General features: G+C 47.1%; 4 protein-coding genes and 1 long non-coding RNA gene across 12 annotated transcripts in view; 2 read left to right on the top strand and 3 right to left on the bottom strand.

Moving 5' to 3' along the window:
• Positions 1-19,481, bottom strand: part of LOC135187329 (transient receptor potential cation channel subfamily V member 2-like) — a 31,034-nt gene extending 11,553 nt beyond the window's left edge. For 2 of the 6 annotated variants that reach the window (XM_064165941.1, XM_064165946.1), the window contains exons 1-7: positions 19,297-19,481; positions 14,216-14,383; positions 11,318-11,524; positions 2,766-2,846; positions 1,407-1,574; positions 434-700; positions 65-221 (exon numbers count right to left, since the gene is read on the bottom strand). The gene's annotated coding sequence lies outside the window, so the exon portion shown is untranslated. Of the gene's footprint in view, positions 1-64; positions 222-433; positions 761-1,406; positions 1,575-2,765; positions 2,847-11,317; positions 11,525-14,215; positions 14,384-19,296 lie in introns of those variants that run through there. The other 4 variants (XM_064165942.1, XM_064165944.1, XM_064165945.1 and 1 more) reach the window with 4 other exon arrangements.
• UBC (ubiquitin C) lies at positions 6,372-10,858 on the bottom strand. Of its 2 annotated transcripts, none has more exons than XM_064165947.1 (2): positions 10,487-10,858; positions 6,372-8,281 (listed from the first exon to the last, which is right to left on the bottom strand). In XM_064165947.1, exons 1-2 carry the CDS (start codon positions 10,841-10,843, stop codon positions 6,674-6,676), a joined length of 1,965 nt encoding a protein of 654 aa, XP_064022017.1. In that variant the 5' UTR covers positions 10,844-10,858; the 3' UTR covers positions 6,372-6,673. The 2 variants fall into 2 exon arrangements, with proteins under 2 accessions (XP_064022017.1, XP_064022018.1); XM_064165948.1 differs by lacking the exon at positions 10,487-10,858 and adding an exon at positions 10,298-10,404.
• On the top strand, positions 10,932-14,792 carry LOC135187334 (uncharacterized). Of its 2 annotated transcripts, none has more exons than XR_010307314.1 (3): positions 10,932-11,090; positions 11,949-12,051; positions 14,234-14,792. It is a non-coding gene; the product is annotated as an uncharacterized LOC135187334 (long non-coding RNA). The 2 variants fall into 2 exon arrangements; XR_010307313.1 differs by having other exon boundaries at positions 11,949-12,063.
• Positions 17,350-20,583, top strand: CENPV (centromere protein V). The gene is made up of 5 exons (XM_064165951.1): positions 17,350-17,621; positions 18,515-18,613; positions 19,420-19,489; positions 19,881-19,995; positions 20,321-20,583. The coding sequence occupies exons 1-5, from the start codon at positions 17,383-17,385 to the stop codon at positions 20,443-20,445; spliced, it is 648 nt and encodes a 215-aa protein (XP_064022021.1). The 5' UTR covers positions 17,350-17,382; the 3' UTR covers positions 20,446-20,583.
• A 991-nt stretch (positions 20,584-21,574) lies between these two features.
• The window catches only part of PIGL (phosphatidylinositol glycan anchor biosynthesis class L), a 61,058-nt gene continuing 58,999 nt past the window's right edge, over positions 21,575-23,633 (bottom strand). Inside the window, exons 6-7 of the mRNA XM_064165949.1 lie at positions 23,212-23,345; positions 21,575-22,146 (exon numbers count right to left, since the gene is read on the bottom strand). Of these exons, the coding sequence (XP_064022019.1) occupies positions 22,048-22,146; positions 23,212-23,345 (233 nt within the window). The 3' untranslated portion in view covers positions 21,575-22,047. The remainder of the gene's footprint in view (positions 22,147-23,211; positions 23,346-23,633) is intronic.

Here is a 23,633-nt window from a genome sequence, read left to right as displayed (position 1 = left end):
TGCAGACACAGGCACACACCCCGTAATCCCCTTCCAGGCTTATTTCCTCCCCCAAAACACTTACTGGTACATCTGCCGATCCTTTACAGGGCTATTTCTACTTCCACAACAGTTTGCTCCTGCTTGTCTCTCTTCCTTTCCCCCAAATCATTTCTCAGTTGCAGTTTCCATCTCTCCACAGCGCTGAGTTATTTACTGTCAGCCTTGTACAGGCAGACCGTCTGGTTTAAAAGAGAAACGCTCTTACAAAAAGGACCCTAAAAACCTACACATCCACTCTGCATGTCCCTAGCAAACACAGAGAGCACTCTGCCAGCAAAACTTCACAGCTCTACTCAAGAAGAGAGTTATTTCTTCCTGTGACTCTCCCAAGCTGTTTTGAGTAGCGCAGCACAAAAAAGCCCCGTCGAAAGAGGAAGAGCTCAGCACTTACCCCAAGTTGCTGCAAGCTCCACCCAAGAGCTGCTCTGACAAGGAGTCCCAACGGATCTTTCAGAGGCTGGACAATCTCTCAGTAGAAACAAAGTCAAATACCAACAAGCATCAATAAGCATGAAAGCAGACCCCAAATTATTTACATCCATGGGTGGGAGTCCTCTTCTTCTGCAGAGAAGATCACACTCGTATTAGCAGTCTATTAACGGCACAGCACTGAACTCCTACTTGGTGGTGGTCCATGATGAAAATCCAAAAGTGATTCCTGTGAGAAGGAATAACCACAGATTATTGTTATTTACTCAACTGTACAGTTTTTGCAAAGTGAAGGCTTGCACAGGAAATGACTGGAGAGATTTCTCAGTAAAAGAGAGAGCCAATGAGTGCAGTGCTCTTATATGGGAAAGCTGGCTGGCTACTGCAAATTCATAATACTTAACCCCTGCCTGCACGTTTAGAGGGAACCCTCGTGGGTCCCACAACAGCCAACTCACATCTCAAGGGAGGCAGCTGATGTGACCCTGACAGGGCTAGAGCCTGTGGTCGAGTTGTGAGGTTTGTCACAAGGCTCCCTCGCTTAGCCCCAGGAGAAGAAAGCACTCATCAGAACATCTGCGTCAACTGTTGCTGTGGGAAGTAGCTCTCCTCACACAGCTCCACACACCCAAGCTACGAGGCACTGCAAACTGTAAAGGACAACAAACTAGCCACAGTGTTACCCTACATTGTCAGCTGCTCGTTACAAGCACAAGCAGCTCCAGTTAAAAAAACATTTAGGCCACTGGTTGCTTGATTTGCCAGTAGTGCCTATTTGTTAACAGGGTGGTTCCCCAAAGGAGTGCAAGTCTCGGAGAGGCTGCTCCTGGGAGCCGTCCCTACCACTGACTGTCACTGCGAGCATGCACACACCAACACCACTTATACACCACTCACAAAACAGGATGCTGGGAAACAGAGACTTCAGCTCATACCAAGTGTCTTAGCTCTTTCTGTCCCACTCCTGACAGAACTGAGGCCTGAGGAGGCAGCAGGATGGTTATTTCCCACGGCATCTGTGCAGGGTAACATCCAGCACCCATGGTCTCAACAGCCTTCTCCAGCACAATGCTGCTGCAGAGCAAGTCTCGTCTGTACTCTGTCTAACAAAAACAGAAAGAGGTTTTCTAGACAACAGCTTGATAGCAGGGACACATTCCATGAGAAATCTCAGGAGTTTGGTTTAGTATTGGTTCATAAACATAGTGAGGGGGTGTCACATCATGACACACTGAACTCTAGCATGCTCAACTTCTTCCAAACCTACTAGGAGCCAAAAGAGAGCTTAAAGCAATCCCCAACTGACAGGACTGCAGGATGATGTGAGGCTTCCTGGAACGTGATCGTCACCCATAGAAACATTCCCAGATGGCTTCTACTTTGAGTCAGATGCAGGCTGTGAGATGACCTTCCTATAAATACACCCATGAAATGGCAGGCTGCCTTTTCCTCTTGCATGGTTTTGCATGAGATCACAAGCTTATTTCTCACATTCTTGTGTTTCAAAATCAAACTGATCCAGGAACAACACTAAGTTTCTTATTCTTTCCAGGCATAATGATTTATCAGAATAGACTATAAAGAACAAACATCTGGAGGTAAATCACAGAATGCAAGACTAGATCTTATCTCTCTTGTCTCTCATGCTAACCTTGCACTGATTTGGTTTGGTTTTCTTTGGTTGTGTTCACTGAATTTGCTGCAATATCACAGACACAGACTCAGGCCCAGAAGCTTAGTTCAGATTTGCAAGTTTAAATCCTCTTAGGCTTCCCCCCGAGCTTTCATGGGAGTCAACCTCACCACTCTACCCATGGAATGAAATCAGCCTGCAGAACTGCATCATAACAGAGCTCCTTCTGCACATCTGGTTTCAATAGCTTACACAGAGGAAGGAGAATGTGCAGCTTGCTGGGAAAGGAACTGCTGCCAGCTGAGAAGTCACCACAGCAAAAGAGAAACACAAAGCTGCTGGGGGAACACAGAGACACTGGTATGTGCACACACATGCGCAGCACTTCACAGAGCACACCAGGGTAAGCACTTCTGCATTGGCAACAGAGAAGGGAGCAGCAGGACAGGAAAAAGTGACAAGATCTGCCCAGATGTGCATTTCCAGAGACAGCATTCTGAGGGCAGTGCCAGCATTATGTCACCGCTGTGCATTTGCCAGCTGAGCTGATTATGATGCTTAACAAACATCTTGCCACCAAAACTCAAAACCCTCACAGCTGTTAGGAGGAAACAACTCAAAGCAGCATTCAGGGAGAATAAAAGCAGCAATTTAATTTCACCTTTCTGCCAGCCTGAATTTTCAGAAGAAACATGTGATCCTTTTTCTTTTTGATGTTTCTGATGGTGCTAAGCTTCTCTTTCTACAGAAACAAGAAAAGTCAAACTCTGATCTATAAAGACAATTTTGAAGTCAAGTCAGGAATTTTCATTTAATGATGTTATCAAATTTGTTCATAATTATGATCATCCATGAAGCAACACAGGAATTTAAGGCAGAAAAATAAGTGACTGAAACCTGCTTAAACAGAAGGCAAAAGGAAGCATGAGGAAGATGGCATTTGGAAAAGACAGACACAAACACATTTCCTTAAATATGTATTCTCTGTTCCCTTAAGTGCACATTTTTATGATACTGAAAAGCATAATAGTCTTATGATTAATATCCTGTTTTCTGTATGCTGTAAATGGAAGATCAAAGCCACTTATATGTGTCTGTAATTAAATTAGAGCATTGATCCACTCTAAGGAGCAGTAGCTCAAAATCATCTTTGCAGGAGTGAAGCCTGCAACAGCAGCATGCAAAAGGGAACCATGAAAACTCTCTAAACCAGCAGGTAAAACCCCAGAAATACCACGTGGTTAAGGAAAAATGGATTCTTCTAAAGATGGGCTTTCACACTTGGGAAAATGCCAGGTATTTTTGCAAGGAGAGACTGTTTTTCGTGCAACTGCTGTGTAAAATGCACACTGAAGGGCTGTGGTTTAGCAGTTCCATTTGTTAGTTACACAGATGGAATCCTCTACCTCTAGAGATTCCAACCAGCGCCCAATCTGAAATACAAATACTCTTAAATATCAGTCAGGACTTGTCAGATAGCCCTGGGGACTCCATTAATTTACATGACTATTTCTGCAACTACTACTCTTACATCAACATAGTTAAAGGCTCCTATCTATATACTGCTCAGACCTTTGAAGGAACCATCCAGCTCTCTTATTCCTTAAATGGAAGTATCTTTCAACTTGATGTATCCCTTTTTGCAGGATTACAGCCTGATGGAATGTTCCGCTGACAATCAAAGAGCAGCAAGATACCAAATCCAACGGTAACGGTAGGAAAACACCACTTCTGTGGACAAACACTGACATCCAGTGGCCACGAAATAAACCTGAATTCCTGCTGCCGGTGAAAACAGCCTCGAGAGCAAATGCCTTAAAAACAGCAGGCAAATCCTAGCGAGGATTGCAGCTGTGCACCCAATTCTTTCTAGCAAAACGGTTAACAGAAACTTGTCTAATTTTAAAATGTCAAGTTCCAAATAAGGTTGGGTTTGATGATGCACCGATGTTCCATAAATATAAAACTGGGTAGCCAAGGAGCTGTGACAGCTGCCACCTGACGCCCTGGGAATTGGGGACATTACAAAACTCCTACAGTATTCCCAGAGTTTCTCTGCCTTAACATTCACTTGTCCTCTGTGATTATGTTTGGGGGCAGTTGCTAATGGAGCAAACTACTAAATAGATCCAAAGTTAGCATATTGGTTTAAGCTGACTGGCCTCAATAGGAGTGAAGGATGGAGTTACCCCACCAGTGGCACACAGCACCAGAGCAGGTGGGATCCTATGCTCTACACCACACAGTGTGGCAGGGAAGGGTTGGCCAGGGTTTATGTGAATTGTAATACACTTCATAGTTTGTAAAGCTTCCTGTTCTGGGTTTTTATGTGTTTCTTCCCCAGATGTAGATGCCCACGTACCCAAGAGTCAAGCCAGCAAAGAACATCACAACAACCAGCAGGTGGATCAAGCTGTTAAGATTCAAGTGGTTCAAGTGGATCTGGACCAGCAACCTAAGGGTGAAATTACTTCTACCTTAGTGAGCCCACAATACCTCAGGGCACCAAGGAAGAGATGAGACATATAGGTGGGCTCAAGATCAAGAGGTGGACTTAACCATGAACACTATTGCACAGGTTGTCTGTAAGTGCAGAACATCTGCTGCAATCAGGCCAAGTGGGTAAAGCCTCTGTGGTATGCAGGGTGCTGACTGCAACATAACTATGGGGAAACCTGGCAGCTCGATTCCATCACTGCCACAAACCAGCCAAGGCAAATGCTGTGTGCTTGCAACGGTAGAAGCAACCATGGATGGCTTGAAACATATGCAGTGCCCCACACTACTGCCCAGAACACCATCCTGGGCCTTGAAAAACAAGTCCTGTGGTCACATAGCACCCCAGAAAGAATTGAATGAGATAATGGAACTCAGCCTCAAAACAGCCTTACAGACACACAGGCCAAGCTGCATGGAATCGAGTGGGTGCATCACATCTACCACGCACCAGCTGCTTGGAAGGTCAAATGGTACAACAGCCTGCTAAAAACTATCCTGAATGCAATGGGAGGAGGGACCCTCAAGAAACAGGGATGCACATCTAGCACAAGCCACTTGGCTGGTTAACATCAGAGCATCTACTCATCAGCTGGCCCCACCCAGTCCAAACTACCATGCACCGTGATTAAAGATTTCCAACGGTACACATGAAAACCCTAAAGGAAAATGTCTGGCTTAGTCCTGCTTCAGATCAAGGTAAATTCACCTGTGCATCGCTATTGCAGAGGCACCTGCATGTACGTGGTGGATAATGCAGGAGGAGGAAGCCTGCTGTGTGTCCCAAGGTGCTCTTAGTGTGAGAATAAACAGTAAATAATGTATATTGTGGATTGCTGTTGAGCATGACCAAGATGGTAGAGAATAAGGGGTGGAGAATGCATTGGTTTGAGCTGAGCGGCCCCACTAGGAGGGACAAGGCAACTACCCCCATGCAGTGGCAGAGAGCAGGCTGGATCGTTTGTTCTGCACCATGCTCAATGTGACATGGAAGGCATGAGCTAGAATTTGTCCTATTTTCCCTTTGTGTAATCTGTATCTCTGCACTAGAGTAGAAAATTGTCCTTCCCAGCTCTTTTCTTCCTTTCTCACAGAGGTGAGGAGGAAACCCCTCGTATCTGGACTGCCAGGACTCAGCTTCTAGAGTTAAAACTAGGACAACACAGCATATACACATGAAGACTATTCCAAGATCCACTGGGTGAACACCAACAGTCACCACCCTTCTAACTTGAATGACTACACCCACCTATTAAGACCCACCACCCACCCGGCCAAAACCTCTCCTCCTTCGTCAGGTTTCCTGAACCTACCTCATTAGGCACTCAGGCTTCAGTGGGAAAGCCCCAGCTGTTGGCATCGACAGCAGCGAAGAACTCACCAGCTGACAGCACTTTTGACTAGACCCCTTGTTCAAGTACAGATGCCCCACCCACCAGCACCAGTAGTGCTCCTTCCAGCAGTCCTTCCCCAGAGGTCCCCGGCCTAACACAGGCAAGCCAGACTCTCAAGTAGTGATTTTTTCTGTAGTTAAGTACAGAACTCCTTCTCTGCTTACACAGCCCCTTGAAAGCAGCCCAAATGTGCTTTGCTGTCTCCAGACTTCTCAAGACCAGGAGAGTCACTCTCAATTCGCAAGTTGAGAAGCTGAGTAAACCCACCCCACTGACCTCCCTTTGTTCAGTTTAGGGCTTTGTGGGGTCCTTTCAGAGAACATCTTGCCCTTCCTGAAATAGAAGAGTGATAAAATCAAGGAAGAAATCACAGGGTATTAGTGCTTAAATTAAGACTTTAATCCAGATTTGTTTCATCCACAAGCTCCTCATTATACATGCAAAGAGGCTTAAAATGCAATAGAAGAAGCCCAAGTAAGCACATCACTTAAACACAGATTTACTACTTCAAACTGAGAGAGACCAACCACAGGTTGATGTGCAACAGAAAACTTTATTAGCATTTCAGCAGAGCTGTTCAGCAGCTGCTCCAGCTTGCAGTAACCTGGCATTTAAGACATCAAAGAGCTACAGTGCAAACAAGTGCTGCCAGCATTCTTCTTGAGCAAGACACAGCAACTTAATAGCCACCCCTCAGGCGCAGCACAAGGTGGAGGGTGGACTCCTTCTGGATGTTGTAGTCAGACAGGGTGCGACCATCTTCCAGCTGCTTGCCAGCGAAGATCAGCCTCTGCTGATCTGGAGGAATGCCTTCCTTGTCCTGGATCTTGGCCTTCACATTCTCAATGGTGTCACTGGGCTCCACCTCCAGGGTGATGGTCTTGCCAGTCAGGGTCTTCACAAAGATCTGCATCCCACCTCTCAGGCGCAGCACAAGGTGAAGGGTGGACTCCTTCTGGATGTTGTAGTCAGACAGGGTGCGACCATCTTCCAGCTGCTTGCCAGCAAAGATCAGCCTCTGCTGATCTGGGGGAATGCCTTCCTTGTCCTGGATCTTGGCCTTCACATTCTCAATGGTGTCACTGGGCTCCACCTCCAGGGTGATGGTCTTGCCAGTCAGGGTCTTCACAAAGATCTGCATCCCACCTCTCAGGCGCAGCACAAGGTGAAGGGTGGACTCCTTCTGGATGTTGTAGTCAGACAGGGTGCGACCATCTTCCAGCTGCTTGCCAGCAAAGATCAGCCTCTGCTGATCTGGGGGAATGCCTTCCTTGTCCTGGATCTTGGCCTTCACATTCTCAATGGTGTCACTGGGCTCCACCTCCAGGGTGATGGTCTTGCCAGTCAGGGTCTTCACAAAGATCTGCATCCCACCTCTCAGGCGCAGCACAAGGTGAAGGGTGGACTCCTTCTGGATGTTGTAGTCAGACAGGGTGCGACCATCTTCCAGCTGCTTGCCAGCAAAGATCAGCCTCTGCTGATCTGGAGGAATGCCTTCCTTGTCCTGGATCTTGGCTTTCACATTCTCAATGGTGTCACTGGGCTCCACCTCCAGGGTGATGGTCTTGCCAGTCAGGGTCTTCACAAAGATCTGCATCCCACCTCTCAGGCGCAGCACAAGGTGAAGGGTGGACTCCTTCTGGATGTTGTAGTCAGACAGGGTGCGACCATCTTCCAGCTGCTTGCCAGCAAAGATCAGCCTCTGCTGATCTGGGGGAATGCCTTCCTTGTCCTGGATCTTGGCTTTCACATTCTCAATGGTGTCACTGGGCTCCACCTCCAGGGTGATGGTCTTGCCAGTCAGGGTCTTCACAAAGATCTGCATCCCACCTCTCAGGCGCAGCACAAGGTGGAGGGTGGACTCCTTCTGGATGTTGTAGTCAGACAGGGTGCGACCATCTTCCAGCTGCTTGCCAGCAAAGATCAGCCTCTGCTGATCTGGGGGAATGCCTTCCTTGTCCTGGATCTTGGCCTTCACATTCTCAATGGTGTCACTGGGCTCCACCTCCAGGGTGATGGTCTTGCCAGTCAGGGTCTTCACAAAGATCTGCATCCCACCTCTCAGGCGCAGCACAAGGTGGAGGGTGGACTCCTTCTGGATGTTGTAGTCAGACAGGGTGCGACCATCTTCCAGCTGCTTGCCAGCAAAGATCAGCCTCTGCTGATCTGGGGGAATGCCTTCCTTGTCCTGGATCTTGGCCTTCACATTCTCAATGGTGTCACTGGGCTCCACCTCCAAGGTGATGGTCTTGCCAGTCAGGGTCTTCACAAAGATCTGCATGTTGAACTGCAAAACATACAAGGGTTGCAGCTTTAGTTGGTTATTGAAGTACAGTCTATAGCGGTTTATGAATCAATCTCTTTTGGTGGCTCTATAGTATAAGTTCCCATAGCACTCCTGGCATTGACTCTCAGTAGCCAGCATCCAGACCACCCCCTGCCTTCACTACAGCATTGGGACACCAGTGACCAGCTGCAAGTGTCAACAGCACAGTGCTGCTCTCCCAGGCAGTGACACAGCAACTGTCATTATCATCTCCCCCTCACACCTCAATTCTCAGTAATACCATTACAAGATCCTGCACAGTTCCTCCCTCCCCAAATAAAAAACACCACCATTCACCCACCTACACTTTCTACTTTTCTTCCAGCCCAGAATTTTTTCCCCTTTCCAACCACCTGCAGACTAAATTGTCTCAACTGTGTCACCGCCCCTCAGTAGCCTTCTCCACTCCGGTACAGCTGAAATCAACAGTCCCACACCCATTTATGTGGTTCCTGCCAAACAAGCCCCACTCTCATAAGCAGACACACCCATGTGCCCCCCCAAGAGTCTCAAGTAGAGTATCAGTTAAAGACAGCTTCATCCCTCCTCCACATCCATCCACACCCTCTGAAAACTCCAGATTAAAGGTCTTGGGTCCCCCACTAAAACTCTGGGATGCTTCTGCTGTTTCACAACAGTGATCTACTGGGAACTACTTTGGGAGGCAGGTGAATACGAATGGGAAACAATGAAATTGTTTAGAAAATTACGCTTTATAAAGGGAAAAGAGGACAGGTTCTGTAAGCTGGAATGTGTGAGCGGATGCCTGTCCGGCAGTATTTGGGAAAAAACGTGGAAAGGCAGCGCAGAAAAATCGCGCAAAATCTCTTTACTCTAGATCACGTCACTGAGGGATAAATCGAATTGCTTCCCAATGAGGAGGCTGCGTTACGGAGAAGGTGGCTGGCTGCTGCGAGCAGGCTGCTGACTCACTTCCCGAGTTAACCACCAGGAAGTCCTGCGGCAGCCTGGCAGGAGGGCGGAGACTGCGGTGGGTCCATCCCACTGCCGCAGTGCTGCGGGGCGAGGGGGAGGGGAGGCGTCTGTGAGCTGGCTGCTGAGAGACAATGTGAGGCATCTCAAAACAACTATGAAATACTGAGCCTCAGAAGATCTTAACGAGTCAAGAGAGGGAGAATGGCTGTAGAAGTAACAGTATTGAGAATGTGAAAGCCAAGATGCAGAACAAGAAGCACTTCCCCTACCAGCAGAGGCTGATCTTTGCTGGCAAGCAGCTGCAATATGGTCGCACCCTGTCTGACTACAACAACCAGGAGCCAAACCTCCATCTTGTGCTGCGCCTGAGGGTGCGACCATCTTCCAGATGAGCTGGATACCGAGACATAAACCACGCCTAAGTACCAGCTTCCGCTACTTAGTCACGTACAGTCTTTAGCGATTTGTACACTACAGGATTACTGCTGTTATTTCCCACTACAGAAATAAATGCTAATTGGGATTTTATTTCCCATATTTTTAACGTTTTCTACAACCGTTCTCCACTTCTTGACTCACTGAACTTATTTTTGAGGCTCTATAATCTACAGATTCATACTGCCTCTTCCCATGCAGGTCCCAGACCCCCACCCCCACTGCAGCACTGCGGCAGCGAGAGGAGTCACCATAGCCTTCCCCCGCCCAGCGCCCGCACAACTTCTCAGTGGCCAACTGCGACACGAACGCAGAGCAGCTCCCTGCAGGCAGTGACTCAGCAACCCACTTCCGAAAACGGCAGGCCCAGCCGCCGCCACTGGGACCCTAATTCTGCCTGTTTTTCCCAAGGACAGAACCATCTCCCCACCCACCCTAGTTCTCAAAGACGGAGCTCGATGTAAGCGAAGCCCGTACACAATTCCCTGTCGCCCCTTCCCATCAAAAAACATTCTTCCGACAAGAAGCCACCCCTGCCTTCCTGCTCAGAGAAGCTGCCAAGTTGTCCCCTTCCAAGCCCCTCAGTATTCCCGCTGTCCAACTCACGTCTTTCGGCCCTGAACGCTGTAAATTAGCCTGCGATGCTTCTACTCCAGCAGAAACCTGCCGGGAGAGGCAGCCCCAGGCCTATTTATGCAGTTTCCCCAAAGGCTGGCCCCTCCCCCTTGAGATGACGTGTCCGTCCGCCTCTCAAAGTAGTCCCAAGTAAAAGCTTGCTGTTATGAGACTACTCGCCTTTCTTCCTCTCCACTCGCTCTTCCAGGGGGCAAAGGAGTCCTGGAGTCTTAGCGTGGGACCCCAGACCTTGAAAAATCTGGAAGTTTCTGGCGGTGCGGATGGATCTGGAAGCTCGTTAGTACAGCTCCTGGTGGGTATGCGAAGCCAGGCAGTGATTGGTACAGCAGTAAGAAGGACGGACGCTGGTTGGTTGATGAGGGGGGAGGCGGAGCACGGCGCGGGGGGAGGCTGTGCAGAAAGCTCTGGAAGGTTCGGTGCTGCTCGGTGCTGATTGGTGCGCGGTGAGGTCAGCACTGTTGCTAGGGGGAGATGCCTTGCGCAGGCAGATTTCCGCGGGGAGGGGGCCGTACGCATGCGCGCTGCGGCGGGCGAAGTTTGGGGGAACTGGTGCGGTGGACACGGGGGTGGCGACGGCGCTCGGGCGCTGATTTTAGTTTCTGTCTAAGCCCCAGGCAATACTTAACAGCCTGGCACGGGTTGGAGTGCCCCGGAGAAGGAGAGGTTACTGTCGATGTTGCTGACCCACACTGGCACCGTGTGCTTGCCTGACCCCCTTCTCCAGCCTGGGGCGTTTATGCCACAGCCTGGAATGGCCTGTAAGGTTAGTCCTGGCCTGTGTGGCTGCGAGTTAAAGTCTGGAAGCACAGAAGTGAATTAGAGCTGGAAAAAAGATGTTGTTTAGAAACTGGGCAAGCGTTGGTGGCTGGTGAGTCACGTCTGCTGCAGGCCCATGCGGCTCATTTCCTCAGCTGCCCTCTGAACCAATTTCAGCCAGCTGACTGCTGAAAAACAACCCCTCTGAAATGCTGATGTTTGAAATGCAAATACCTGTTTACATGCCTTCAGAACAGGAAGCTTCGATCAGGTTACAGAGCAGCTTCCTTCTCAGAAGTGATGCAGAGTTGTGCTGTGTGTTAATGAAGCGCTGTTACACTTTTCCAGACTGGCTCTTAGCTCATATCAAGCTACATCTGGAGCACTCGGAATCCAAAAGTTTCTCTTTCATGCTGTAGTTTTATCTGCTGCTAGCTCCTCCTGTGAAGGCAGATGAATTTGCTGTTAAGCCCTCCACCACAAAGCATGAACGCATCTCAATGATGACATTTAAGTACAGATATTCAATCTCTGTCAAAAAAAAGACACAGCCCCCCAACCACGAAAATAACCCAGCAACAACAAGCCCTTTTTGCCTTCCTTTCTCCTAACAGGGCTAATGTCTGCTAGCACCTTCTGATTTAAAGTAGAGAGGAAATAAACTATCCCAACAGTAATTATTCACAATGTAGAAAGAGGAAGAGAGGGTAACTGGAAAGTTGAGAGGCACTCCAGGGGAGTATTATTCAGCTACGTAAATTTAGAGCAAAAAGCATATTTAAACAGTGTTGTATTTTTTTTTTTCTTTATGCTGCCAGTTTTGTTTAGTGTTTCTAGTAGGTGTGTTTTGTTTGCTTGGTGCCAGGGTGACTTTGCTGGCTCCACAACTGGCCTGACTCTGCTGTATATCCCAGGCACTGCTCCAGGAACCATGTGCCTCGGCCAAACAGTGTCATGGAGTCCTGAGGGTAAGGCCACAGGTAATTCGTATTTACAAATGTGAAGGACCACCTCTATTAAACTCTGTGGATTTCTCTGGTTTCTTAATGTCCTAGCTAGAGAAGTAGAAATTTTTGTCTTCTGTAAGCCACAAAACATAGGAGCCTTCCCTTATTATTTTTTTAAAGTATGGCTAAATCCTCTAACTAATCTCTTGTTTGGCTTCTGTTTAAGTATCCAACATGGGTCTACCACGGGTAGTTCTTTAACTGATGTTAATGTTGTTATGATGGCTCCTGAAAAATTCTTCAGAGAAATGATGTCAAGCACAGGCAGCATCGTGTTGACATCGAATGCAGCCTCTGTTTCAAAAACCATCCCATTCATCAATTACATGCAAAAAACCTCACTATTTTCCTCAGTTATCCCTCTGTCAATGGAGATAAACAAAAGAGTTGGGCTTTGTGCACACAGCTCCAGGGCCCAGCAGAACTCAACTCATCTTCATAGCCTGCAGGCAAAGTGCCCTACACAGGTCACCATCAGCATCTGCAGCTCTCCACTGCCTGAATCCATCTAATTCTATTAATCTGCCGTCTCCATCTACATGCCTGTGCAGAGCCCATCTCTTGTTTGGGCTTTCTCCTGTCTATTTTCCATGTGTTAAACCCATGCTCTGAATGTCACACACTTCACATCTGCACAGATCCTTCACACTACTCCAGTGATAATTATTACCAAGTTGAAAGGTGCTTCTTTTTAAACTCAGAATGCAGTGTTTATATACTGTGGGCCAGATTCTGCCTCATTGCCACACCTCATATGTGCAGAACTGTGCTCCAAGCTGAAGGGGACTTCATTTTTCCAAATTTCTGCTTCACCTTAGAATTTTTGTAGAAATTATTTAACTCTCTGAATGTGCTAAAGACCTGTTTATCCTTAGATGGTGTGGTAGCTGCTGTGGTTGCACAAAGCAGATGTGTTTAACATATATGCCAGTCTTTCCCCAGCAGCTCTTGGTGAAGAAGGATCATCAAGCAGCTGACTGTGAACTGTATATAAATAAATTCAAAGCTGAGAAAAAAATAGGCATCTGCCTTGTGACTGGCCTGATGCACAGGTGGTTACAGCCTTTGCCAGGGCACAGGGCCTGCAGTTGGGAACACATTTCTTTCCAAATGGTTTCAAAAGTAGGTCACTGGGCAGTAGTACAAAGCAACCTACTTTTAGAAGAGAAGAATCTAGGGTCAGAGAAATGTTTCCAACAGATCTGTACATTCCAGAACACAAGCTGGGGCTGTTTTATCTACATTAATGTCCTGGCAACTGCATCTCATTTCTACATGAACAATGACAAATGAAGCAATCTGTTTACATTCAGTGAGAAGGGTTTAACCTGGGACAGCCCCTGAGGCAGTTTGTGTACCGACTTCAGTACTGCCCCTTTGTTCAGATAAAACCAGGGCTACTTGCCAGAGGCAACAAACAACGTATGCTCTTATCTCATAATACTGCTTACACCCATCTCAGGACTGTCTCACTGCCTGTGACGCAGGATAATTATATTTACCTGTGTACAGTTGTAGAGATAAACATTCTCTCCTCCAACCTGTAATGCTGCAGTAAGGCTAAAGCTCCAGCCACGAGACAGAGCTGTGGCGTGTTACTGCTTGTCCTTGTACTGTCAAGCTCAAGGGTTACAAAAATAGTCATGATTCAAAGTACTGTGAGGTTGGCTGTCTGATCATGAGATTACCAAAACCAGACAACTAGCTTGAGTTTTGTTTTTTCAAAGCCTTATGCTAAAAATACCTTAAGTAAACATGGTTTTTAATAAGCTATCCACCTCAGGAGCTGAAAGTTAAGAAAAACAGACAGCCAGATTTGTATTAAAAGAGGAAAATGAGCAATACTCTTTGTCTGCCTGTTTGTTTAAAGCATATTTTGACCTCTAAGGACAAATGGGATACACCTTTAAGGTCTGTGCTGCCACAATAAACAGGCCTGGGATGGTCCTCTCTGTAGGTCTAAATGACCTAGAGGAACATGTGGCAATTTGCTGTGCTTCTGATGTAAGGAGGCTTCTAAAGGGCATTTTAGAAAGACGGCCATCGGCCTACAATGACAGGTTGGTGTCTGCACGTTCTGCCAGTGAAAGCAACAACTAATAACTAGGTCTAGTCTAAAAATTACTTCTCTGCATCTTTTCAGTCTGCCTCCTGCCGCTGAGTCTTTTGGATCTGATCCAAGCTGCACTGCAGTCAAGGAGCTCTCTTTGTTCACCTTCCCTCTTCTGCGTCCGAGCCTGTTTAGCATGTGATTTCTGGGATGAGGTTTTGCAGCAGAACAGCAAAGAAGCACCTTGAAAGACAGACAGATAGAGGAAATCAGTCCAAAAACGCTGTTAATCATTGTTAATGCTTTTCAACAGAACCTTTCCAACAGTGACCAAACCCAAATACTGCCACTCAGGACAGCCTTCATCCATTGCCTAGAGGTGATACCTCCTGTGTTCTCTTTTCAGATCCAGCTTGGATCCCTTGGGGGTGAGGACAATGGCCACAATGCTTCACCCTCCACAACAGTAACACTAAAATCCAAGCACTGGCATTTTTCTCCCCTGCACAAACTTTGTAGTTTTAACTACTTTGGGTCTTTTAAGTGAGGTATTAGCTGTACACTACTTATAGTTTTGTGCCTATGAGTTGAAAAGCATCCACGGTTCCTAATTCCCTTTAACCCACAAATGTGTAGTTGCTGAGTGCTGCTTTTGCGATGAAAATGCCCTTCGAGACACGTTCTCAGTGTGGGCTGCAAGCCAGGGCTGCAGAGCTGAGTCACTGCTGTACAAACAGAGCTGAGATGGCACAAAAGCCACCTTTGTACTGTAACGTTAAAACCCATCAGCTTTTGAACTTTGAGTATCACAAGACACCTAAACAAACAGAACAAGCTCATTTACTGGACTTTTCCTCTTGCTGATCCCCTCCTTCTGAATATGTCCTCCTCCATTTTGTTTTGCAAGCTTAAGAGCAAAAACATTCCTCATTAAGCTGTTGGCTTCTGCTGAAGTCTGGCAAACACTGCATCTGATTTGGAAGTAGTGTACCAGAGAAAGCTGTTAACTCTCTCTGCACTGGGAAACACCTGCTGCCCAGGTACACTGACAGTGCAGCAGGCAGCCATGGAAACGTAGGGCTTGCAAAGCAGAATCCCAGTGAAATTTATCATCAGCCAACATAAAGCTCTCAGATTGGTTATTTATGTGTCTCAGTTTTGAGCTTTTGTAATAAACCAGGAAATAAATAAAAAAGGAGGAAAAAAAATCTTTAGCCTTCTGAAACAAGCCTGCATTTTGTTCTTCCACTTTTGTCTTTCAGTTATTTATCCTGAATGCCATAGGGGAACAGAATTTAACTTCTCAAAACGACTTCCACATTTAAATTTTGCTAAACTAATTGTGGAGGGGCACAAAGAATGATGGGAGCTGGAGCTGTTTAGCCTGGAGAAAAGGAGGCTCAGAGGTGATCTCATTGTCGTCTACAACTACCTGAAGGGAGGCTGTAGCCAGGTGGGGGGGTCTGTCTCTTCTCCCAGGCAACCAGCAACAGAACAAGGGGACACAGTCTCAAGTTGTGCCAGGGGAGGCCTAGGCTGGATGTTAGGAGGAAGTTCTTCACAGAGAGAGTGATTGGCATTGGAATGGGCTGCCCAGGGAGGTGGTGGAGTTGCTGTCTCTGGAGGTGTTCAAGCAAAGACTGGACTTAAGTGCCTTGGTCTGGTTGATTGGATAAGGCTGGGGGATCGGTTGGACAGGATGATCTCAGAGGACTCTTCCAAGCTGGTTGATTCTATGAACTGCTCACTAACAAGCTCCTAAAATACATTCTTGTTTTCAGTTTATGCAGTAACTGTTTTTAGAAAAGAACAGACCATGTAGGCTGAAGCTTGCAACTGCTGCTGGCTGTACCCCACACAAAAGGCAAACGAATCCATGCTGCAAACTGCACAGGCTCAGTTTCAGGTCACAATCTCCAGTTTCACCTGAGCGACTTTTTCTCTGAAAATATATGGTGACTAACACAAAATCTAGGCTGACTCAAGGCCTGGGAGTGGCTCAGATCAGGAGCTACATATGAACATGCTGGCAAGGACCAGAATTTGTCATATAGAGTGTATTAAAATGGCTCCATTAGGGTGAGTAACCAGTACAAAGGTTCACATGAAGAACAACAGGAAATTGTAACTCAGTGCCCTTTCCAGAGTCTTCTCCAGAAGTGCTGAGCTACAGGATTGTTATGCAAGTTCTGGTATGTGCCATCTCAGGAAGCAGCCTACACATTGTAGTCACATGTTTTGAAAGCTGTTTTCCAGACCAGAGTGTGCTGATAGCAGTTTCATCTGTCCTGTCTCATGTCCTGTTGCTTTGCAGTATGTCAGCTCACTTGTTTACATCTTTCCCTAGTCTGAGAAAAGCAAGACCTGAACTCCTATTTCAAATACAAACAAACTAAATCTCTAATCTCCAATCCTGCAACACTGGACACAAAGAGTTATTCCTGGGGTGCTTTTCTTTTTACCTCAGTCAATGTGACCTGGGCACTCACAGATTTTCTGTTTCCCCCTTGAATAGTTTTACATGAAAAACAGCATTATCTTTCAGATGCCCAAGAATAAGCTTTTCTAAACTATTTAGCATGGGGGGGTGTGTGTCACATTCTTCTAGGTTTGGTGGTTGGTTGGGTTTGTGTGGATTTTTTTTTCAGAGGTATGCACTATCTTGCTTATTCTTCTCTCTAAGACTTTGTTGACAGAATTTGTGGAAAGTTCTCTGGTGGGTATCAAATTAGAGCCCATTTCTCTGCAGGGCTGCCAGAGTGATTTCAAGCCTCATCAAGGGTAAATGCACTCCTGCGGTGTTGTTGAACAGCAGTCTTGTTTCTCAGGTTGAGTGGGTGCATAGCAGAGACGTGAAACAGTAAACTTCTGATAGCAGCACCTCGGGTCCGCAGAGCACCTTGGCATCCTTCAGTGCATGAGGCGTGAGCTGGTAACAATTCCAGGAGCCCACTCATGCTGTTGCTGGTGGGTAACTGGCATTCCTCTCACGACAGGCGAGGCAGCCCCCCAGGGACAAGCGGGACAACAGCCTGGGCCCGCAGTTTTCCCTGCTCTTCAGCTGTGCTCGCTCGCCGTGCTCACGCCGCTCCCCCGTTACCGCTGCCAGGCGGGGCCGACGTCGGCAGCGGCGGCTTTTTATCGCCCCGCCGTTAACCCCCGGGCCGCCCCCGCGCCCGTGAGCGCCGCCGCGGCTTCACGACGCCCCCTGGCGGAGGCGGCGCAGGCAGGCTCGGAGCCGCATGGGGCGAGCTGCGGCAGGCAGCGCGCGTCCGTCCCGGCGGGGCCGGCCCAGCCCCCCCACGGGCCGGGGCTGCCGGAGCCGAGTGAAGAAGGCGGGCGGAGCCCCGGCCGGGACGGGGGCTCGGGCACAGCCCCCCGGCCCCTTCGATCTAGGGGCGCAGAGCGGGCGCTGGGCAGCCTTCCAGGAGCGACACCGGCTGAGCAGCGAGGAGGCGGCACGGCTGCTGCTGGACGCCTAGTGAGTAGCGGGGCCGGAGCAGCTATGCCCCGGGCCGATCGCCGTCCTCTTGGCAACACTCGTACAGCAGCGCATGCGGGCTTCTGGAGAGCTGCAGAGAATGAAGAGGGTGGGCGGTGTCCCCTGCATGCACCACGGCGAAAGCGGCTTCATGCTAAAGCTTCCTGTGCTTTAGGGCTTTCCCATCAAAAAAGCCTGTGGGGGCACCGTCTAGGACCTGTGAGGTTCAGCTTCTAAATCTCCACCCATTGCCTGTGCGCTTTCTTTCCAGAGCACAGCACATCATCACTGGGCTGTAATAGGTAACTGTCCGTGGGAGTGAAAATCTGAAAGGAAGAGGTTTTTCCTTTGCATTTGGCGTTTGACCGAGCTTGGTGACGCTGCCCTGTTGCTGTGGAGGTATCCTGAGGGAGAGTGAAATGCAGAAGCTCTGAAATTCCTTGATGATGAAGTTCCTTTGCAATGACAATACAAAATAAAATGCAATCCAAATAGAATGTAGAATTCACTTCTCTCTGCTTTTCCCAGGTTTTTAAATGGAGGATATTTTTCGTGGGAATACTGGGGGGAAATTCCATTCCCAGATCCAAGAGAGTTGTCTGGTTCTATGTACTGTTGGAGCCTAGCTATGCAGTTTGACCAGGGCTGCAGCAGGGCAGTTTATGCTCCTCTATTCCATGGGGAATGTACTTGAAATGCTGCTGCACATCTTTCTGTTTCACCATTGTAAATGAAACCAGAGGACAAAAGCAGAGTTTATTAAAATACATTTCAGTGGATATATTTTATGTTGTTCTGCAATTGCTCAAAGCAGAACTGAATCATAGAGCACACCACCTCACTGCTCTAAATCCGGTATGACCACAGAACCTCTCTATTCTTTGTCTCTGCAGTGAGTACAGAGGCTTGGTCAAGCACACAGGAGGCTGCCACTGTGGAGCTGTCCGCTTTGAGGTCTGGGCTTCAGCAGATCTGCATGTTTTTAACTGCAAGTGAGTTTTTGTTCCCTATCCTCACAAACCAATATAAATTCATATGCTTTTTCAGCCTATACCTTAGAGCTACAGCAAGATGCCACAACTGCAGAGCATCCTCAGAGCCATTTCTGTATGTCCTGATCCTGTATGGGATCGCTGCTGGTGATTGCAGATGCAGTTTCGTTGGGCAGGGTATCAGGTCTCACATCTGTGCTCACACAGTGTCAGGAGAGATCTGATGAGTACAGGTGCTCAGGCATCTGCTTTATGTTTCCTCTGTCTGCAGTGTGCTCAAAGCACATCAGTCCTTTTTAAACTTGGTCTTCTCAGTGCCCAGTATACCTCTCACCACATGTAGTTCAGGCTACAGCACTGTCTGACTTCAACAGTGTCCCCCTCCTTTGCATGCAGCTAGTTTGCTTCTAGCTCATGCGTAAACTTCTGAACCTTAACTTTTCTTGTTTGCAAAGTGATTAATGTTGGCAAAACTGGCAAAATCTGGTCTGAAAGATTAAATGAATTTCTCAAGGCTAGAGTTTGTACTTGTTATGTCTGCTGAGAGTTGCACATGTGAAGAAAAAATGGCATCTAATGTTTGGTGTAGGAGACTCCCCTCTCAGTGTGCCTGGAGGGTCACTCTGTTCCATGGGTGCTTACCCAAACTCCACTGATACTATGACTCCCCACTCACTGCTTACCTCTGTGATGCTAACCAGGAGCTAACCAGTGGAATTTCTGTTGTCAAGAGTCCCGTGCTGGATCTCATTGCTGTATTACAACTTGTCCACTGCTTCTCAAAAGGGCTGCTTTTTCTTTTGCAGTTGCAGCATTTGCACCAAGAAGCAGAACAGGCACTTCATTGTCCCAGCGTCACGTTTCAAGCTGCTGAAGGTAAAGTAAGAAAGCAGTAAGAGCATGACCATGGACATGAGCAGAATAACCCAGTGTTATCCTCAAAGATGCAAGTGGCAACTGGCTTTCTATCCTAAGTTTGCCTATGTCTGGTGGGGGAGATAGCTAAATTTAATGCCCTCTGGTGAATTTGATACTGTGAGTCTGTTAGTGCACCTTACTTAGTGAGCTGCCATTACAGCTCTTGCAGTTCTCAGGCTTGACTGGGGTGGACGGGGGTCTAGAGAAGAAGAATAAATGCAGAACTCTCTGTCTCCAGTAAAGGCATGAAGCTGCCATTTTAAATTTTACATTTCTTAACAACAGACCCATACAAAGGAATTAACACATCTTGTTATGTGGAAAGCTGACACTGCTTTCGTTTGCTTAGGGTGCTGAGAATTTGACAACGTACACCTTCAACACGCGTCGTGCCCAGCACACCTTCTGCAAGACCTGCGGTGTGCAGAGCTTTTACACTCCTCGTTCTAACCCAGACGGCTATGGTAGGTAGAATGTGGTAACCAAAGTTAAGCAGCAAGCAAACCTTGGATGCTAACATGATGGCAGTGAGCACCATGTGCCTTAAGAGTTTGTTCCTAAAGTGCTAAAGATCTGTAGTCTGAACTTGTAGCACCTTCATAAGAAACAGTCTTACCTATGAAGCAGGGACTTCTACCCAAGAAAGGTTTCTCATCCAGGCTTCTCAACCTCACAGCAATAGCTGGGCTGAGCATTTCCCATTCCCTGAGATGCTCCATCCAGAGAGTGGTGCAGGCATCTCCCACACATTATACAAAGCAAGTTTTAGTGTACTCTGTCTTTCCTCAGGAATAGCTCCCCACTGTCTGGATGATGGCACCGTGCAGACCATTGTCACAGAGGATATCAATGGCAAGGAATGGGAAAAGGCAGTGAGTGAACATAAGACCATCAGAGATATGTCAAAACCCTGATACACTCTTCCAGCAGCTGACTTTGGAGTACTGCCATGGAACTGTAGTCTGAGCTTTCTTGGGTGAGGGCTGGCAAAATCAATTTCTGTTGTTATCTGTTCTCTGTTTCTTAAATAAAACTTTCTATGCTGTCTGTTCCTTCATTTGTGATTGTACATTTTCAAACTACTTCAGTTCCATAAACCACCCCAGGACTGCTATTTTGGTACTTTGCCCTTAGTTGTGCTGAAGATTAAATCACAGTAAACAGAGCAAAGTACAAAAAAAGTCCAACAACAAACATAACCTTTGCTTTTATGGATTATTTCCTGTGTTCCAAGTCTCTGGATTAGAACAGACACAATCTTACTCTGGTTCTTCTGCATTGACTTCAATGAATTGATGTTGAAGGGGATTTGAAAGAACTTAGCAGGCTCAAGATCAGTAAAGATTAACATAGGTGCTGAAGTTACTAATTTGTTTTGCTTAAGTCTGGGCTTGCTCATGGTCTTAAGGCCAAGTAGACTTAGCTTAGGTGCTGACTTGCAGCAAGGGAGCCAAGTTCAACACTCCTACTCTGTTATTGGCACTTGCAACCAGGAACTAGGTTGTGGTCTTCAGAAGAAGGATCTGCTCACAGCAGCAGATGAGGCAGGACCTGGCAGTCTAAACTCTGATCTTGACCATGCAGTATAGAAGCAGGAAAGATATGAGTGTAAAGGCCTACAGAAATGTTGAGGATTGCTGACTTTGCTCCACTGTGACCTCACAGAAACCCAAATTGCTAGAAAAATCTCTGCATGGCTAAGAAATGAAACCCTTAAAAGCTGTTTCACTTACCTCTAACATAGAGGGAAAGGATCTTTAACTCTTGCACTTGTCTTTTACATAAGTGGAAGAGCTTTGAAACATCTCTTGCAATTCTTATCTCCACGTGTGTTCTATGCAAGATATTATAGTAGTCTGGGTCCCTTGCAGCTCATTCTTAGGTCCTGTTGAGACTCTTGAGAGTTGACCTCAAGCCGCATGTTCTGAAGCAAGAAGAAATGCTCGTGTTTCAGAAGGGATGCTCTGTGAAGGTGGAGCCTGCAACCTAAAATGTATGAAAAAAGTAGCAGCAGCAGCAAAGATCAGTGCAGTCAGAGAAATCTGTGTGATTTCCGATGTTTTATTCATAAGCTTTGGCTCTTTAAAGTTCTGATTAAGACAGGTCTTGTGGTTCTGGTTTTATCTGAGGAGACAACATGACCTTTGAAAAGTTACTCCTGATATATGGATTTTACAAAAGCACCAAGAGATAGTTGCCAAGCAGTTCTTCATTGTAGCTGTATCCTCCTGGGGAAGAACAGTTTGTGCCATATCTTCTCTAATGCAGAATATTTCTGTATAGGTTTATCCAGATTTCTTACCCTGCTGAGACAAAAGAGCAGTTGTTGAACCTTGCTCATCTCGTTGTGTCAAGCAGCAAGACACTCAGAAGGAAGTTCACGTAGATTGGGTTTTGTAGTCTGAAAGAATGGCACACGGAATCCTGTCCTCTTGAACACATAACAGGTGTATTTGCTTTAATCTTGGGCATGGCACAGTCTTTGCTTGTTCCTGTAGTTGTGAGTGGCATCCCTTTCACAGAAGTTGGAGTGAATTGATGACCATGTAACGTGAGAAAAGCAGATAGATGTGGCGGAACCAGAGGAGCTGGCTGCCATGACACTGCATGGCTCTCTAGAAGGAAAAAGAGTTGAGAAACCATTAAAAGAACCTTCCAGACCTAATGTGAGGGCAGTTTCCTATTGCAAATTTATAGGGAAGCCTGGTTTTAGTGTGCAGGGAAGAAGTAGTAGGAGGTAGAAGGCTGCCTGCACTATGGAACCACCGGGAGGCCTATCTGCCCCTTTGTCACTTGGTGGTGTGCTGCCTAATGTTCAGAAGGGTCCTGCTGGAAAGAATATTGTCAAGCAACTGCTGAGGCACTTTCTTTGTCACACATGATTCCTCCTCCCTGTGTGATCTCAAGCCTGGGTGCTCACATGCTGGGGCAGCAGAAATTTGATAGGTGTGCATGGAAGAACACTTTGCACACTGCTTCCGATCATACAGCGCCAGCTGAAGCTGCATCTATTTATGGTGCATAGGCTCAGAAAGGTCAGGCTTCAGAAACAGCACCCACAGGGGACTAACACCTCCTTTATCAGAGCACTTTCCATACTTCTTACTTTTCAGCAGTCTCAAAAGCAGGGAAGTTTTGTAATCTGGTTTAACAGGGCTGTTTGCTGGGCAAATACTGTCATGGAATGGGAGCTAATCAGATCTGACATCACAACCTGTGGACTAAATGTGAATCATGCAGCAAAATGGTTTAAAAATACACAATAGAGAAGGAAACTCATAAAGAGCTTTGGATCACAAGTTCAGAAGCTGTCCCCATCTTTGTGATTGAAGGACTCTGTTCCCAGCAGGCAGTCATGCTACTCTTTTGACAGGTGCCACCATATGTTCAGAATATTTGTTTGATCCAGCCTACTCTGAAATCCATCCTGGACACAGTGCAGAACTCAGTGCTCTATGGTTGCTGAAGATCTGAGAACTGTGCAGCCTTGTCCTGCTCTTCACACAGCACAGGAAGCAACCCATCCTGTCCATTCATGTTTTACAAATCACTCACGAGTGCCATTTATCATTCTGTATGTAATTATTTATCAAGTGTTCTATGAATATGACACTGGTGACTAAAGTCTTCCCAGTGACAAAGAGCTATTCAAACTGGTTAAGCAGGCATCATGCATTTACCTTGGCTTGTTCAGTCTCTTCCTCTGTGAGTATGAAGAGGGCATCTCCAGGCAGGAGGTAGGAAATGGGCACATCCAGGATGGAGATGTACTTCCGGAAGAGATTTACTGATTGAAGCACAAGCACATGGCACCCTAGAGAGAGAAATAGGTTAAACAGTTCTTGAAGGTGTCCATCTCTTCAGGCTCAGCAGGTCTTGGCAGGCTCCCCTGTACTGCTGGTGATGGGGACCCTTGTTGTGCTAAAGGGGAGCAACATCTACTCATGCTTCCACCGTGATCTCTTTGTGCCCAGTGCATGCCTATGACCATGTGTGCTGGTTCCTGTTCTATATGTGGTTCGTGCAAAGGAAGTCTAGCTCTGAATACCACAGGGTTTGGGGTTTCTTTGCTTGTAATTTAAGTTATTCTGATGTAGCTAGA

Source organism: Pogoniulus pusillus, chromosome 27 (assembly GCF_015220805.1).
Source record: "Pogoniulus pusillus isolate bPogPus1 chromosome 27, bPogPus1.pri, whole genome shotgun sequence".
Classification (NCBI taxonomy): Eukaryota; Metazoa; Chordata; class Aves; order Piciformes; family Lybiidae; genus Pogoniulus; species Pogoniulus pusillus.
The sequence above is the reverse complement of the archived record's forward strand: the minus strand, read 5'-3'. Positions and strand labels throughout refer to the sequence as shown.

What these genes read in the sequence shown, in the direction of transcription:
- UBC (XM_064165947.1), bottom strand. Translation starts at nt 10,843, where the DNA reads ATGCGTACGGCCCCCTCCCCGCGGAAATCTGCCTGCGCAAGGCATCTC. An exon ending in GCGAGTGGAGAGGAAGAAAG is followed by an intron (nt 8,282 to 10,486) that starts GCGAGTAGTCTC and finishes TATGTTTTGCAG; the next exon opens with TTCAACATGCAGATCTTTGT.
- CENPV (XM_064165951.1), top strand. Translation starts at nt 17,383, where the DNA reads ATGGGGCGAGCTGCGGCAGGCAGCGCGCGTCCGTCCCGGCGGGGCCGG. An exon ending in CGGCTGCTGCTGGACGCCTA is followed by an intron (nt 17,622 to 18,514) that starts GTGAGTAGCGGG and finishes TTGTCTCTGCAG; the next exon opens with TGAGTACAGAGGCTTGGTCA. An exon ending in CTGCATGTTTTTAACTGCAA is followed by an intron (nt 18,614 to 19,419) that starts GTGAGTTTTTGT and finishes TTTCTTTTGCAG; the next exon opens with TTGCAGCATTTGCACCAAGA.